This window comes from Jaculus jaculus, chromosome 5 (genome assembly GCF_020740685.1).
Source record: "Jaculus jaculus isolate mJacJac1 chromosome 5, mJacJac1.mat.Y.cur, whole genome shotgun sequence".
In the NCBI taxonomy this organism is placed as follows: Eukaryota; Metazoa; Chordata; class Mammalia; order Rodentia; family Dipodidae; genus Jaculus; species Jaculus jaculus.
In genome coordinates, this window is record NC_059106.1 from 83,335,357 (window position 1) to 83,353,622 (window position 18,266).

At 42.9% G+C, this 18,266-nt stretch overlaps 1 protein-coding gene across 1 annotated transcript in view; it reads right to left on the reverse strand.

The window, feature by feature from the left end:
* Positions 1-18,266, reverse strand: part of Tesk2 (testis associated actin remodelling kinase 2) — a 98,304-nt gene that overhangs the window by 5,867 nt on the left and 74,171 nt on the right. The window contains exon 5 of the mRNA XM_045149431.1: positions 6,209-6,355. Coding sequence (XP_045005366.1) covers positions 6,209-6,355 — 147 coding nt within the window. The remainder of the gene's footprint in view (positions 1-6,208; positions 6,356-18,266) is intronic.

Here is an 18,266-nt window from a genome sequence, read left to right on the forward strand (position 1 = left end):
CTTCAGTTCATGAGAGGGGCCAGTGACATGCTCAGTGAACAAAAGCTGAGGTCTAGAGAAAGGACAAATCCAAATGGCCTATAAATAAACTTAAAGCCATAGCCAGCTCTCCCCAAATAGCTGCATTCAAAATAACCCTACACCACTCTGGCTCAGAAAGCACCTCACCCCACCCCATCCTCTGGAGGTGGTAGAGAGCAGGCATCCTCGGCTCACAGAAGCATTTTCTGGGGCCAGCAAGGCCCTCTCTAACCCAACCCAACCTTCCCTCTTTCTGGCCAGTCTGGCCAAATCACCTGCTTACTGAACTTTGTTTATTCTGGCCTTGAGGTCAAGTCTTCTTCCCTCCGCTAGAAGGAGCCAGAGATGGGAAATGGATGGCTTCCAAAATGGACAGTCCTTGTGCTTGTACTGACTTTGGCTCTTCCTTCAGTTCTGCTGAATCAGCACACTAGATCCCTGACTTTGTGAAAAGATGAGTCCTAGGTCAAATCTACCTATTAGCCAAAGCCAGCAGCACTAGTCTGTTAGGCAGTGGCTATTCATGTCACTTTCACTCCCCTCCCCTTCCTGGTTCAACAATTACTCCATATCTCTCTACAGAGCCTTACTGTTTAGTTTTACAGCTCTCAGAAATTAATGATAAAAGCAGGGATTGCCTTGAGTTCGAGGCAATAGTGAATTGCAGGTCAGCATGGGCTAGAGCAAGACCTTTTCGGGGGGGGGGGGGGGACGGGAGGCAGAGGTAGGAGGATCACCATGAGTTCAAGGCCACCCTGAGACTACATAGTTAACTCCAGGTCGGCCTGGGCCAGAGTGAGACCCTACCTCAAAAAACTAAAAGAAAAAAAGAAAAAAAAAACTGATAAACTCTGGCTAAGAACAGCATGACCAAGGAGTACTGCCTTTGTCATTCTGTTTAGATTCTGCCCCATCTTCACATTTATGGAGGCCTGTTTACTCACCACAAACTCAAGTAACATCTCCACAAAGTAATGAAAAAACAGCTAAGGCTGGGATGAATATGGGGCAAGTCTGCCTAGCCTCATTTGCCTGGAATGTAACCACTGCACTTCTCTTAAGTTAATAAGCTTGGTGTCGTGGCGCATGCCTTTAATCCCAGCACTTGGGAGGCAGAGGTAGGAGGATCGCCGTGTGTTCGAGGCCACCCTGAGACTACATAGTGAATTCCAGGTCAGCCTGGGCCAGAGCAAGACCCTACCTTAAAAAAAAAAGAGAGAGCGAGAGAATGAATATGGGATCGGCTTGCCAGGACCTCTTGCTGCTGAGTTATCTCCCTGGCCCCCAATCTCCTGATTCTAAAGGTTTTGGCTTCTCCAGGGGGGCCAAATTAAAGGCCTTCAGCAATCTGACAGCAAGTCAATAGCAGGAACAAAATAGATTTCTGAAAGTAGTGGTGCCAGGCCCTGTGGGAAAAGCACTATCATGAGACCCTGTTTTTGGAACCTTAGCTCCTACTTCCAATGTTGGTTAATTCTATGACATATAACGACATTTCTCATTCAACTTGGACTTAGCACCAGAATAGACTATGTGCAGAGTATAAAATATGAAGCTCAGGGGCTGGAGAGACAGCTTAGCGGTTAAGGCGTTTGCTTGCAAAGCTAAAGAATCCTGGTTCATTCTCCAGGACCCACGTAAGCCAGATGCATGCACAAGGGGGCGCATGCATCTGGAGTTTGTTTGCAGTGGCTGGAGGCCCTGGCGTGCCCATATTCTCCCCCTCTCCCTCCCTCCTTCTCTCAAATAAATAATAAATTATACATAAAAAATATGGACCTCAATTGGTCTAAAAGAACCAGACCAATTTCCAGGTTTCAGTTTGATATGGTATGCCAGGCTGACTGCACAGAAGATGGAGAATTCTTGAATAAGGCAGCCTTGCCTAGAGTCAGACTTCTGACTTCCGGAGATAAGAGTGACCTTGTGAGATTCAATACCCAGCCCAGGCAATGCTGTGGGCTGGTGCCAGTTCCTCTTTGACCTGACCCTTAGCATTGTTATACACTGCATTATAAATGAGCCTCTTCAAGCATAGCAGTGACTCCATTCATCTCTAAGTCCAGCACAGGCTCACAAGAATAATGTGAAAGTTCACTAGATGAGCCAGGTGTGGCAGGCCACAACTTTAATCCCAGCACTTGGGAGGCAGAGGTAGAGAAAGGAGGATCACTGTGAGTTCAAGGCCAGTCTAGGACTACAGAATGAGTTCCAGGTCAGCCTGGGCTAGTGTGAAACACTACTTTAAAAAAAAGGTTCAGGGCTGGAGAGATGGCTTAGTGGTTAAGTGCTTGCCTGTGAAGCCTAAGGACCCTGGTTCAAGGCTTGATTCTCTAAGACCCACATTAGCCAGATGCACAAGGGGGCGTACATGTCTGGAGGTTGTTTGCAGTGGCTGGAAGCCCTGGCGCACCCATTCCCATTCTCATTCTCTCTCTCTCTCTCTCTTTCTCTCTCTCAAATAAATAAAAATGAACCAAAAAAAAAAGGTTCACTAAGTGAAAGTTTAGTCAGATGACAGAAGCAACTGAGCTACTCTCACAAGCATGTATCAGATACAAATACGTGACTCAAGCTGGGCAGGCTGCTCATTACTAGAATCCCAGCACACGGGAGACTGAGGCAGGCCAATTGCTATAGTTAGAGATTAGCATTGACTATGTAATGAGTTTCAGGCCAGCCCTGGGCTACAGAGTGAGGCCCTGTTCAAATAAATCAATATAAATAAATAAACAAATAAGCAAACCCAGCAGCAGCCCAATTCATAGTGAGATACCAAAGGACTCAAACAGAAGATGGGGACTTCTTGAATGAAGCAGCCTTGCCTAGAGTCAGACTTCCAGACTCAAAGGGAAGTCAGGAATGCATTTCACTGAGACTGCACTGTTTTAGGAGCTCGGCCAGAGTAGACACCTGAGAAATCCCTGAGATGTCCTGGAACCACTGCGGTATTACTATGACACTAAGACCACCTGAGCAAGGAAATGCATGTTACTCTGGCTAAAGCTGGAGCTCAGTTGGTAGAGCACTTGGCTAGCATGTACAAAGCTCCGGGCTTGCTCCCCACAGCACTGCAGAAACAGTGTGGTGACACACATCCATAATTCTGTGACTTGGTAGGTAGAAGCAGAAGGATCAGGAGTTCAAAGCCAGCTTAGGCTATATACCAAACTGAACTTGAGGCCAGGCTGGGCTACATGAGACCCTGTTTCAAAATCAGACAGAAAAGCTTTCGGTGTGCCATGACCTCTCTCACCCCAACAAACTCACTCCAGAAACCCAGTTAGGAACAGGCAAGAAAGGACAGGTTCTAAGCCATTCAAAAAGGGTAAGAGCAAGCCAGGCATGGTGGCACACGCCTTTAATTCCAGCACTCAGGAGGTAGAGGCAGGAGGATCAGCATGAGTTTGAGGCCACCCTGAGACTACATAGTGAATTCCAGGTCAGCCTGGGCTAAAGTGAGACCCTACCTCAAAAAGAAAAAAAAAAAGCTAAAAGCTTCTTTTCACAGCTAGAGGGAGGGAAATCAAAGACTGAACTGTTTCTCTCAACACCTCAAGGACTGCTAAAGTATAAGTCTCTCAGGAGATTATCTGTTTTGTTATGGTAGATCTCACTCATTCTTGGCCTTCAATGACATCTTTAATCCCAGCAGCAGGGAAACCAAAGTAGGAGGATCACCATGAGTTCAAGGCCACACTGAGACTACAGAGTGAATTCCAGGTCAGCCTGCACTAAATTGAGGCCCCACCTCAAATAAAAAGAGAGAGAGGGATAAAAGCTAGTTGAATAGCTGAGCACAAGAGTAAGGTCCTAATTTCAATCCTCAAAATTTTAAAAAATATATATATATGTCTTGGGGTGGAGAGATACTTGGCAGTTAAGGCACTTGTCTGGAAAGCCAATGGACCCAGGTTCAATCATCTAGAACCCACATAAGCCAGATACACAAGCTGGCACATGCATCTGGAGTTCATTCGCAGTGGCTGGAAGCCTTGGCACACCCATATTCTCTCTCTCACTCTAGCCCAGGCTGACCCAGAATTCACTATGGAGTCTGAGGGTGGCCTTGAACTCACGGCAATCCTCCTACCTCTGCCTCTGCTGGGATTAAAGGCATGCGCCACCACACCCGGCTATCTCTCTCTCTTTCTCTTTCTCTCCCTCTCTCAAGTAAGTAAATAAAAATATTTTTTTAAATATATGTTTTAACTTTAGACTGCTTTTAGTGTGCTCCCTATGCTGCCACACCAGAGCTTACAAAAGTCATTTATTCTTACCACTTCCAGGTACCTTCAATTCCACCTTAAAGTCCAGAGCCTGAGGCTAGAAATAAAGGGAGCTCTGTCATGCATAGTGGTGCACTGTGATGCCAGTACTCTGGATCCTGAGGCAGGAGGATTATGCCAAGTTTGAGGCCAGCCAGGGATATATAGCAATATCCTAATCTTGAGAAAATAATAACAGCAATCCTTCCTTAAGAAGCCCATACCCTAGCTTGGTGGTACAGGCCTTTCATCCCAGCTCTCTTTAATCCCAGCACTCAGGAGGCAGAGGTAGGAGGATCTCTGAGAGTTCAAGGTCACTCTGAAACTAGATAGTGAATTCCAAGTCAGCCTGAGCTGGAGCTAGACCAAAAGGCCCAGGAGTAGATGTGCACGCCTTTGATCCCAGTAGGGAAAGTGCTGTGAGCTCTAGGCCACCCTGAGGTCAACCTGGTCTAGAGTGAAACCCTACCTCCAAAAACAAACAAACAAAAAAAAAATATTATGAGCAGGGTGTGGTGGCACAAACCTTTGATCTCAGCACTCACTCACTCTCTCTCTCCCTCTGTCTCTAATAAATAAAGTCAGAAAAAATATTTTTATTTATTTAAGAGAGAGAAAGAGGCAGAGATAGAGAGAACTCATGGTGATCCTCCTACCTCTGATTCCCAAGTGCTGGGATTAAAGGCATGTGCCACCACACCCAGCCAAATAATACTATTTATAAGCCTTGTGATGGTAGTATCCTGAGTCACTTTGGCTCTGAACTGCCTGATTTTGTAGCATGGCCAACTTCCTCTGAAAGCAACTCTTTTCTAACCTGGTCACACAGTCATTTGGATAGCAAGAGAATACTACAGAGACCAGCTGACGTCAAAGATGACCTGGCAGGGTGGCAGAAACTCAATGACAATAGAAAATGGGTCAGTACATTATGACCCACTGAGTGCTCAAAACATGTTATTCAATTGACTAAACATCACAGAACTACTCTCAGCTAGGAGTTTTCTTTTTCTTTTCCCTTTTTTTGGCAGGGGGGTTTCAAGGTAGGATCTCACTTTGGCCCAGGCTGACCTGGAATTCACTATGCAGTCTCAGTGTGGCCTCGCATTCAAGGTGATCCTCCTACCTCTGCCTCCCTCCCAAGTGCTGGGATTAAAGGTGCTGGGATTAAAGGTGTGTGCCACTACACCTGGCCTTTTTTTTTTTTTTAATTTTATTCTATTTGTTTTAGAGAGAAAGAGGAAGAAAGGCAGATAAGAAAGAATGGGCATGCCAGAGTATTCAGCCACTGCAAATTAACTCTAGACTCATGCACCACCTTGTGCATCTGGCTTACGTGGGTACTAGGGAATCAATCCTGAGTCCTTTGCCTTTGCAGACAAGCACCTCAGCCACTAAGCCATCTCTCCAACCCAAGAGTTGCTTCTTGGTGGCCATGGGAGAGAAAATTGAAAGGTCTTCACAGATCAAAACTCTCTTATTCCTCCCCATGTGTTCCTGCAACACACATTCAGGAGACTGAAGTACAATGAGAAGACTTTTTTTTTTCAAGGTAGGGTCTTGCTCTTTCTACCCCAGGCAGACCTGGAATTCACTATGTAGTCTCAAGGTGACCTCGAACTCATGACAATCCTCCTGCCTCAGCCTCCCGAGTGCTAGGATTAAAGATGTGCACCACCATGCCTGGCCCAATGTGAAGATTTAGGAGGTACATGTTGCCTGGCTGAACTCTGAAAGGTGCCTGCTGTGAGTAAATGCCTTCTAAGAATTAATAATGAATAGTCAGTCATTCTGATTAAAGGCTAAATCTATAATTGAGATCTCCACATTTCTAAGCTCCTTAATAATTTTTTAACATAGCTTTCTTGGTGGTAAAAGGAAAAAGACTCTCAAAAGGTTACAAAAGTAAATCTTCTTACCTTTGATGTGAGATCACGATGGAAAATGCCTTTGAAGTGAAGGTAGCTGAGACCCACTGCTATGTCATAGGCTAGTTTCACCCTCACAGTCCAGGGTAAATGCAGGTTACTATCTAACAACTGTTCCAGGTTCCCAGAGTTGATGTACTGAAAAACACAATGAAAGCCCAACTATTGTTTTATCAGAAATACTTTAGGCTGGTGGTTAAACCACTAAACAGTAAACACCTAGAAAATATATTTAAGCTATTTTATGACAAGCATGATGGCTCACACCTATAAAACCAGAACTTAGGATTTTTTTTCTTTGGTTTTTCAAGATAGGGTTTCACCGTTGCCCAGGCTGACCTGTAATTCACTCTATAGTCTCAGGGTAGCCTTGAACCCATAGTGATCCTCCTATCTGCCTCTAGAGTGCTAGGATTAAAAGCATACACCAACATGCCCTTCATAAAGTGAGAAATTAGAATCCCAGTGAATGGTAAAATTTAAAGGAAAAGGCAGGGAAGAAAAATGAAGCAATAAAGTAAATAAGAGTTTTGGCACATGCCCATAATCCTGGCATTTGGAAAATAGTGGCAGGGGGATCATGGAGTTCAAGGCCAGCAAGATCAAGACTAGTCTGAGCTAAATGATACTCCACTAAAAAGAAAAATAGTTGTGGGAGCTGGGCATGGTGGCGTAAGCCTTTAATCCCAGCAGCACTTGGGAGGCAAAAGTAGATGGATCACCTGAGGTCAAGGCTACCCTGAGACTACATAGTGCATTCTAGGTCAGCCAGGGCTAAAGCAAAACCCTACCTCAAAAAGAAACAAAGTGGTGGTGCTCAGTGGTTAAAGGTACTTGCTTACAGAGCCTGAGGACCTGGATTCATTTCCCCAGTACCCATATAAAGCCAGATGCACAAAGTGGAACATGCATCTGGAATTCATTTGCAGTGGCAAGAAACCCTAGCATACTCATGTCTGCCTTCTTCTTTTATTTATTTTTTGGAGGTAGGGGTAGGGTATAGGTATAGCCCAGGTTGACCTGGAATTCACTATGTAGTCTTGAACTCATGGCAATCCATCTACATCTGCCTCCCAAGTGCTGGGGGTAAAGGCATGTACCAGTATGCCCAGCTTCTTTCTTGCTTTCACATTTTCTGTCTCTCTTCCTTTCTTCCTCTTCCTCCTTCCCTCCCCCCTCCCTCACTCTATTTGCCAATAAATAAATATATTTAAAAAATATAATGGCATATCAATCACCATAGATACTAAAGAAGGCAAATGTTCCAAACAGGAAATGACCATCAGTAGCAAATGCTATATATACATAGATCATGTAAGAGTCACTTTTAAGGTATCCACAGATTTTGGAATCCATGGCAGAACAGTTAAGGTTTCAATAGAATACTTAAGACTAGAGTTAGACTAAAATAAATGGCGTTTTAGTTTTTTTAATTTATTTTTTTATTGACAACTTCCATGATTGTAAACAATATCCCATGGTAATTCCCTCTTTTCCCCCACTTTCCCCTTTGAAACTCCACTGTCCATCATATCCCCTCCCCCTGTCAACCAGTCTCTTTTATTTTGATGTCATCATCTTTTCCTCTGTTATGATGGTCTTGTGTAGGTAGTGTCAGGCACTGTGAGGTCATGGATATCCAGGCCATTTTGTGTCTGGAGGAGTACATTGTAAGGAGTCCTACCCTTCCTTGGATTTATTTTAAATATTTAATTAATTTATTTATTTCAGAGAGAGACAGAGAAAGAGAGAATGGTTACGCCAGGGCCTCCAGCCACAGCAAACGAGCTCCAGATGCACCTTGTACCACCTTGTGCATCTGGTTTATGAGGGTCCTGAGGAATCAAACCTATGTCCTTTACTTTGCAGGCAAGTGCCTTAACCGCTAAGCCATGCCTACAGCCCATATTTTGATTTTTGTTTGATTTTTTTTCTTTGTTTGGAGATAGGGTCTCTTAATGTTGCCCCAGCAGGCCCTGAACTCGGGATCCTCCTGCTCCAGCTTCCCAAATGCCAGGATTACAGTTGTGTGCCACTATACCCAACTTTGTGAGTTTTGTTCAAAAATTAATAAGGGCCAGGCATAGTGGCGCACACCTTTAATCCCAACACTCAGGACGCAGAGGTAGGAGGATCACTGTGAGTTCAAGTCCACCCAAGACTACATTAGTGAATTCCAGGTCAGCCTATGTTAGAGTGAGAACCTACCTCAAAAAACAAAAAACAAAAACAAAAACAAAACAAAAGTAAATAAGTATATGTAGGGCTGGAGAGATGGCTTAGCAGTTAAGGCATTTGCCTACAAAGCCAAAAGACTTAGGTTTGATTCCTCAGGACCCATGTAAGCCAGATGCACAAGGTGAAGCATGCATCTGGAATTGATGTGTAGTGGCTGTAGGCCCTTGGCATGCCCATTCTCTCTCTCTCTCCCTCTCTCTCTCTCTCAAATAAATATATAAAAATAAGTATATGTAAACACGGTAACAATAACTATAGCATTTTTTTTTTCTGAGGTAAGGTCTCACTCTAGCCCAGGCTGGCCTTGAACTCACAGTGATCCTCCTACCTCTGCCTCCTGAGTGCTGGGATTGAAAGTGTGCAACACCACCACTCACAGCTACAACTAATATTTTTCAGTGAATATTTATAGTGTTATAATGTACAAGGCACAATTCATATTATCTATTATTTTACACATTATCATCTAACTTACCTTATACAGTAGCCCTATAAGGTAAGGATACTGTGATACTAAGTCTCCTTGATCTGCTTTATCTGAAACCCAGGCCCAGAAGTGTTTCAGGTTTCAAGATTTTCTAATTTCGAAACATGTGCATAGCTTTATCTGCATTACTCTCACTTTACAAAGGACATTCAAAGGTTAAGCAACTTGCTCAATGTTACCCTTATGAAGTGGTAAAGACAGGCAGACAATACAGTCTAGCTCCAGAGACAATGCTTTGGGTTTTTTGTTGTTGTTGTTGTTTACGTAGGATCTCACTCTAGCTCAGGCTGATCTGGAATTCACTATGTAGTCTCAGGGTGGCCTCAAACTCATGGCAATCCTCCTACCTCTGCCTTCAGAGTGCTGGGATTAAAGGTGTGTGCCACTACACCTGGCCCAGAGAGAATGCTTTTTTTTTTTTTAATTTTATTTATTTATTTGAGAATGACAGACACAGAGAGAAAGACAGAGGGAGAGAGAGAGAATGGGCGCGCCAGGGCTTCCAGCCTCTGCAAACGAACTCCAGACGCGTGCGCCCCCTTGTGCATCTGGCTAACGTGGGACCTGGGGAACCAAGCCTCGAACCGGGGTCCTTAGGCTTCACAGGCAAGCGCTTAACCGCTAAGCCATCTCTCCAGCCCGAGAATGTTTTTAACAATTAAACTCTAGTACAGAATTAGAGACCCTAGTAGCATCTGAGTCAGAGAGTTTCACTCTGGACAGAAACTCAAAAATGAATTTACTCAGACCTTATGTGATATCTCCCTCCTCCTTCAAAGGGAGAAAAAGGAACAAACTCCTGTAAGTATACAATGAATACCTTATACTTTGGGTACTATGATACTGAATTTATAAAGGAACAGGGGACCTAATAGTATGAGAGGCAAGAGATTTGAATTATACCAATTATGCCTCCTCTAGGCACTTAATTTTGGACAAACATAATCAGGCTATATCTACCCTTCCCATGCTATCAAGTGATCCACCTAACTCTTAATGTTTCTATGAGAATCTAATAAACTATATGAAAATACTCAGATCTGAGGTTTTATGGTGTAGTAATATACCACAGTAATATAAGCACAAAAAAAGAACCAGTTGGTGGCAGCACCACGCAGTAAGATCCTTGCAGGATGAGGCAGATCAGGTTTGGCAGACAGAATAACTAAAAATACACCTTCTAACTTCTTTAAAGGGTAACCTGTTAATCTGCCTAATCCTGCTTAATACCCTATCTTTGAAAATCTGAAAACAATGTGGAATGAAGGCTAATTAGCACAATGTCTTCTTCAGTCTAGTTGAATCTGCCCAAGTTCATAGTTAAGGTATTCATTTGCTACAAAGAAACTGAGCTGGTAAACTCAACTCAACATGAGGCAATGAAACGATATCTAGTCATGTAGGCAAATTTCCTTAGCTTTCAGAGTCAGAACCTTTAAAGAGACAAAGGCCTGCTTCTTTGGACATGATAATGTGACATGGAAAACTAGACTTCAGGAATCAAATTTCCAACTGAGGGCCAGGCAAATCAAATGCCAAGAATCTTGGTCTTGGTTTAGAGAAACACATAGCTGGTCACAAATTTCTGAAGGCGTAAGTAATCCATAGGCCTAGAGACAGGAAAATGATTCAGTGGATAAAAGTACTTGCCACTCAAGCAGGAGTACCTTAGTTTAGATCCCTAGAACCCATGTAAATCGGGACACAGTAGCAAGAACATGTGTAATCATTCACACACCTCAGGAGACTAAAGGTGGAGACGGGCATCCCTAAAAACCTGTGGCTGCCTAGCCTGACAAAGAAAGCAGTGAACAAGGACATCTTTTCTCAAAGTGGGAGGCAAAGTCCAACATCAAAGATTATCCTATGACCTCTACACATGTGCTGTTGCACACACACAGAAGAAATCTACAGACCCTTACCCAGGCATGGTGGCTCACACTCGTAATCCTAACACTTGGGAGACTACAGACTGAGGCTTCAAGTTCAAGGACAGCCTGAGTACATAGTGAAATCCTGCCTCAAAACAACAACAAGCAAAAATAAAAAAGAAAGAGCTGGACAAGTGGCTAATGCCTATAATCCTAGTACTCAGGAGGTAATGGTAGAGAATTGCCATGAGTTCAAGGCTGGAATGAGACCCTACCTCAAAACAAAAATAACTAATGGAAAGGAAGAGAGGGAAGGAGGAGGGGAAAAAAAAAATCCATTGCTGGGCGTGGTGGATCACACCTTGAATCCCAGCATTCCAGGCAGAGGTAAATGGATCACTGTGAGTTTGAGGCCACCCTGAGACAGCACAGTGAATTCCAAGTCAGCCTGGGCTAGAGAACAACAGCCTACCTCAACAAATAATAAATAAATAAAGAGAGATTGCCGGGCTCACTCTAGCCAGGCTGACCTGGAATTCACTATGTAGTCTCAGGCTGGCCTCAAACTCACAGCAATCCTCCTTTCTCAGCCTTCCAAGTGCTAGGATTAAAGGAGTGCACCACCAACCACCATACTTGGCAGTCTCTGGCTTTTCTAGGCAAGATGGAAAAGTACAAACAAGCTCCAGAGAGGAAAACCAAAAGGAATTTTTTTTTTTAATTTGTTGTGGGATGGTACAGAGGTTATGTGCACATGTGCCGTGGTACACATGTGGAAATTAGTGTGTTTGTCCTCTCATTCCACCTTTTTGTTTTGTTTTGTTTTAGGCAGTCTTAATTTTACTGTTGCATATGCACCAGTCTGGCTGGCCTGCAAGCTTCCCAATTCTCCTGACTCTGCCTCCCTTTGCTGGAGGGATCACAGACATGTATACCACTTTGTATCAGCTTTACGTGGTTGCTGGAAATTGACTCAGCTGGCAGGCTTGCAGGCAAGTGTCTTTAACCACTAAACTCCCCAGCCCCTGGCATTCCTTCCCCCCACCCTCCCAATCTGTTTCTCTGGCCTGATTTCAGTGAATACACTGATGGGGCTGATAAGCCTCTGGACCTTCAGAAACCATACTTTTTTTAACGTCTCAAGACCTGTGCATGCATGTTTGAGAAAAAGAAGTTCGAGATCTGCCAACAAGGAAGATCTCCAGGTTGCTACACACTGTGTGCCCATTAACTGACATTTACTTCCACATAAGCAATTCCCAGTGCAGACTCACTATTGCGGCCTCTAAACGAAAACCTCTGCAAGGAGAAAGGGAACAAGGAATGGCGCTAGCACACTTAGCTTTCCTGGATAGGAGTAACAGATGCTTTGCTTTCAGTTTCTTCCAGAATATTCCCTTGAATAGCCTTATGAAACAATGTAAACTTAAGTAGTGGCACCATATATATATATATAGGCATTATTGTTGTTTTGTTTTTGGAGGTAGGGTCTCACTCTAGCTCAGGCTGACCTGGAATTCACTATGTAAGTAATGGCAATATATTTAAGAAACAAAGAAATTTTAGCTCTTATTGTTATTTTACTTTATTTTTTGTTTCCCGAGGTAGAATCTCATTCTAGCTCAGGCTGACTTGGAATTCCCTATGTAGTCTCAGGGTGGCCTCGAACTCTCGGCAATCCTCCTACCTATGCTGGGATTAAAGGCATGCACCAAATACTTGATACACAAATATTTGCTACAGTGTTTCATTTGGACCAGACTGGCCTCAGACTTGCTAAGAAATAAAATGGCCTTGCCAGCAATTTGATTTTACAATTCTAGCCTTCAGAACTATGTTATACATCACTCACATTGTAGTGCTTTGTTATGGCAGTCCTAGGAAACTAATACATGACCCAAGGTGCATTTTATAAAGATTATTCTGGGCTGGATGGGGTGGCCCATACCTGTAAATCATAGCACTAAAGAGGCTGAGATAGAAAGATTACAAATTCAAGCTGGGTGTGTGCATGCCTTTAATCCCAGCACTCAGGAGGCAGGGAGGTAGGAGGATTGCCATGAGTTCACGGCCACCCTGAGACTACATAGTGAATTCCAGGTCAGCCTGAGCTAGAGTGAGACCTTACCTTGAAAAACCAAAAAAAAAAAAAAAAAGAATACCAGCGTTAGGGCTGTAGAGATGGCTTAGCGGTTAAGCACCTGTTTGTGAAGCCTAAGGACCCCGGTTCGAGGCTTGATTCCCCAGTACCTGCGTAAGATAGATGAACAAGGTTGCACATGCATCTGGAGTTTGTTTGCAGTGGCTGAAGGCCCTGGTGCACCCATATTCCCTCTCTCTCTCCCTCCCTCTCTCTCTATCTCCCCCCCTTTCTCTCTCTGCCTCCTTCTCTGTCACTCTCAAATAAATTTAAATTAAAAATTAAAAAAAAAAGAATCCCAGCGTCACATGAGTGGAAGTCTCAGAAAAGAACTCAGGCTGCTATAGGCTCAGCATTTAGCTGGGTCTTTCTGGCCCAAGCCACATGGCTACTGAGTGAGGAAAAAGAGTCAATGGCAACTTGGAAATCTCCAAATTGAGATGTTCAGAGCAGCAATGAGACGAGATCCCAGAATCTCATCAGACTTACCGTAATCAGTAAGTCAGAAAACAGTATCAATGTCAAACAGCCAAAGCAATGGCTTGTTGGATCCCTGCTCTTTGGTTGAATCTCTAAAGAAACAGGCCTGGGTCCTGTCCTACTTTTCACATTAGTCCAACAATGCCTTTGTGCTGGCCAGTGTATGTTTGTTGGTCAGCGCTAAACACAAAGGCTAGCAGACACCCCATCCTGCTGGCTTGACTTGAAGAAGAAAAGAAAGCTTTGTTACTGCTCTGGGTAATTCCAGGACAGGCATCCCAAGAGCGCCCTGTGGGAGGCTTGTGCTCCAAAGGAGCCTCCTGTTCTCAGCTCCAGGGTCCACAGCCATTGCAAGCGTGCATCTGTACATCCGCCAAGGCTCAAGTTTGCCATAGTACAGCCTCTCCTCCAGGAGATTCACTGGGGCTGCTTGAGCTGAGTCAGAAAAGAGGGGGCTCACTTTTATAGCCCTATAAACAGCCCAAATTTATAGCTGTGGCTTCACGGTGCATGACATATGGCCTGGTTACCTGTCATGAAATTCTGTAATGATTTGCCAAGCTTCTGTGGATGTCTAAAGACTTTATTTTTGCAGTCATGACCTTAGGCTGGACCTAAATTTATGTAAACCGAATCATGCTGTCTGTCTTGTTTGTAGATGCTGACAAAAGAAAACTAGACCTTCAGTTTTTTGTTTCGATTTTGTTTGTGTACTGATGCTGGCTGTAGATTGTTGCAAGTAGAAGTAGGTCTGGCATACTCTTCAACAATACTGTTTTAGCTTGAGCATTCTAACATACACTTTTTATAGAGTATAACATGCAAAGTCACTATATATAAAGTTTATGGTAAAGGTGTGAACATTTTAGGGCTGGAAAGATGGCTTAGCGGTTAAGCTCTTGCGTGTGAAACCAAAAGACCCCGGTTCGAGGCTCGATTCCCCAGGACCCACATTAGCCAGATGCAGAAGGGGGCACACGCATCTGGAGTTCGTTTGCAGTGGCTGGAAGCCCTGGCGCACCCATTCTCTCTCTCTATCTGCCTCTTTCTTCTCTGTTACTCTCAACTAAATAAAAATGAACAAAATTTTTAAAAAGGTGTGAACATTTTGCTAATAAAATGATAATTTTACAAAAAAAAAAAAAAAGAGGGGGCTCTAGTCCTGGTTACAAAATAAGACTTTCACTAACCTGAAATACATTTCAGACTGTTTAAATGTTTCATATACTGTTTTCTCAACTGCTTACCTACTGCCCAGTTTACTCTTATTCTCCTTCACAGTTTAGCTAATTCTTATTCATTCTTCTGAACCCAACCAGAACCTTTTATTTTGGGAATCATTTTCTGACATTATATCCCATACTTTTGTGCCAATTTTGTATTCTGCACATACTGCAACTGTTGCTGTGCCACACTGTACAGTGCCTGATGGTAGGGACCAGGTAGGTCTTTCTCAACTTTGTAAGCCCAGTATTTGGGCAAGTGAACAATGCATTTTTATTGTAATTTTTGCTTCTTGAGGCAGGGTCTCACTGTAGCCAGGGTGACCTAGAACTCAATGTGTAGCTCCTCGAATTCACAGCAATCCTCCTACTTCAGCCTCTGGGGTTCTGGGATTAAGGTGGGAACTAGTACACCAGTCATTGTTTTTGAAACAAAATCTCATTCTAGAGCCTCGGCTGGCCTAGAATTCACAACCTACCCAGGCTGGCCTCTTAACTCATAGAGATATTAGTATCAGAACCTGGATCCTGGCAATCTTAGCTACCTAGGCCCAGTCATCTAGCCTCAACAGGCCAATTATAAGAGACAAATCACAATAAAAAGAAGGGAAAGGAAATGTATACAACATGGCCACACTGGGAAGAGGTCCAATGACCCCTCAATTATATTTTTGTTGTTGTTTTGTTTTTGTTTTTCAAGGTAGGGTTTTGCTCTAGCCCAGGCTAACCTAGAATTCACCTATGTAGTCTCACGATGGCCTTGAACTCATGGCGATCCTCCTACCTCTGCCTCCAGAGTGCTGGGATTAAAGGTGTGCGTCACCACACCCAGCCCTCAATTATATCTTGACACAAAACTTATACTTTTTTTTTTTTTTCTAGAAAGGCAGACTGTCACGTGCAGCCCCTCATTTGGATGTGCCTGGAGTCTTGGAAGCTTGACTACCCTATGTTCTACAAACGGACCTTGAGAGCTTGTTTGGCCGTTCTAACAGAGGAACACAGCTACTTGTATAGCCTTGACAGAAGACCAGTCCTCCTCTATTCTGGGAAGGGCGTCCCCTTTGACCGAGCGCACAGCTTCTGGAAGGACGCACATGGAGCGGTGAGGAAGGAAGGGGACACCCACCTAGCCAACCAGATTGCCCTCACACAGAAGTTGGGTATGGTGACACATGCCTTTAACCCAGCACTCAGGAGGCAAGATAGGAGGATTGCCATGAGTTTGAAGCCACTCTGGGACTACATAGTGAACTCCAGGTCAGCCTAGAATAGAGCAAGACACTACCTTGAAATTGCCTTCCCCCCAGAAAACATACATTTATAAAACAAGGGCTGATTGCAGAAGAGGTGGCAGAAAGAATAAGAGCCAAAGGGTGAGCAGAACTACTTTCATTGTGCTCTTCCAGACACAAAATGGCCTGGATATTCATGACCTCACAGTGCCTGACACTACCTACACAAGACCATCATAATAGGAGGAAAAGATGATGACATCAAAATAAAAGAGAGACTGATAGAGAGGGGGAAGGGATATGATAGAGAGTAGAGTTACAAGGGGAAAGGGGGGGAGATTATCATGGTATATTGCTTACAATTATGGAAGTTGTCAATAAAAAATATATTTAAAAAAATAAGCTGGGCGTGGTGGCACACGCCTTTAATCCCGGCATTCGGGAGGCAAAGGCAGGAGGACTGCCATGAGTTTGAGGGCACCCAGAGACTCCATAGTGAATTCCAGGTCAGTCTGTACTAGAGTGAGACCCTGCCTCAAAAAAAACAAAAAATAAAGAAATATAAAAATAAAACAAGGGCTGGAGGTATAAAGCTCAGTAGTGTAGCTCTGGCCTAGCATCCACAAGACCCTGGACTCAATACTGAAAACTGCAAAAAGTTACCACTACCAAAAAAAACTATTTAAAATAAAAAATAAAATACAGAGAGGCATCTGGACTAAATGAAGTCATAGAAGGAATGGACCTAACAGATATATACAGGACATTTCATCCAAAGGCTGCAGAATATACATGCTTTTCAGCAGCACATGGAACATTCTCTAAAATAGACCATGTATTAGGACACAAAACAAATCTTAACAAATTCAGGAAAATTGAAATAATTCCTTGCATTCTATCTGACCACAATGGAATTAAACTACAAAGCAGTAGCAAGAAAGGCTATAGAGCATACACAAAATCATGGAAACTAAACAATACACTACTAAATGATGAATGGGTCAATGAAGAAATCAAGAAGGAAATCAAAAAATTTATAGAGTCAAACGATAATGAGAATACAACATATCAAAATCTCTGGGACACAATGAAGGCAGTTCTAAGAGGTAAATTTATAGCCTTAAGTGCCTATATTAAAAAATTAGAAAGGTCGCAAGTAAATGACCTAATGCTTCACCTTAAAGCCTTGGAAAAAGAAGAACAAGGCAAACCAAAAATCAGTAGGCAGGAAGAAATAATAAAGATTAGGGCAGAAATTAATGAAACAGATACAAAAAAAAAAAAAAATCCAAAGAATTAATGAAACAAAGAGTTGGTTCTTTGAAAAGATAAACAAGATTGATAAACCCTTAGCAAATCTGACCAAAAGAGAGAAGAAACACAAATTAATAAAATCAGAGATGAAAAAAGGTAACATCACAACAGATTCCAGAGAAATTCAAAAAATCATAGGGACATACTATAAAAGCATATACTCCACAAAGTATGAAAATCTGAAAGAAATGGATGATTTCCTTGATTTATATGACCTACCTAAATTAAATCAAAATGAGATTAATCACTTAACAAACATGGAGATCCACAGTTATCTATCATCTCCCAACTAAAAAAAGCCCAGGCCCAGATGGATTCACTGCTGAATTTTATCAGACCTTCAAGGAAGAGCTAACACCATTGCTTCTTAAGCTTCTACAGGAAATAGAAAAAGAAGGAATTCTACCAAACTCCTTCTATGAGGCCAGCATCACCCTGATACCAAAAGCAGGTAAAGATAGAACAAAAAAAGAAAATTACAGACCAAATCTCCCTCATGAACATAGATGCTAAAATTCTCAACAAAATATTGACAAACAGAATACAAGAGTATATCAGAAAGATCATTCACCCTGACCAAGATATGACCAGAGATGCAGGGATGGTTCAACATACGCAAATCTATAAATGTAATACATTACATAAACGGGTTGAAGGACAAAAGTCACATGATCATCTCCTTAGACGCAGAGAAAGCATTTGACAAAATCCAATATCCCTTCAGAGACTAGAAATAGAAGGAACATGTCTCAAAATAATAAAAGCTATTTATGACAAGCCTACAGCCAACATATTACTGAATGGGGAAAAACTGGAAGCTTTTCCAATAAAATCAGGAACAAGACAAGGGTGTCCACTGTCCCCACTTTTATTTAATATAGTTTTGGAAGTCTTAGCCATAGCAATAAGGCAAGAGACACACATAAAAGGGATACAAATTGGAAAGGAAGAGATCAAGTTATCATTATTTGCAGATGACATGGTTCTATACATAAAGGACCCTAAAAACTCTACTAGCAAACTGTTAGAGCTGATCAAAACCTACAGCCATGTAGCAGGAT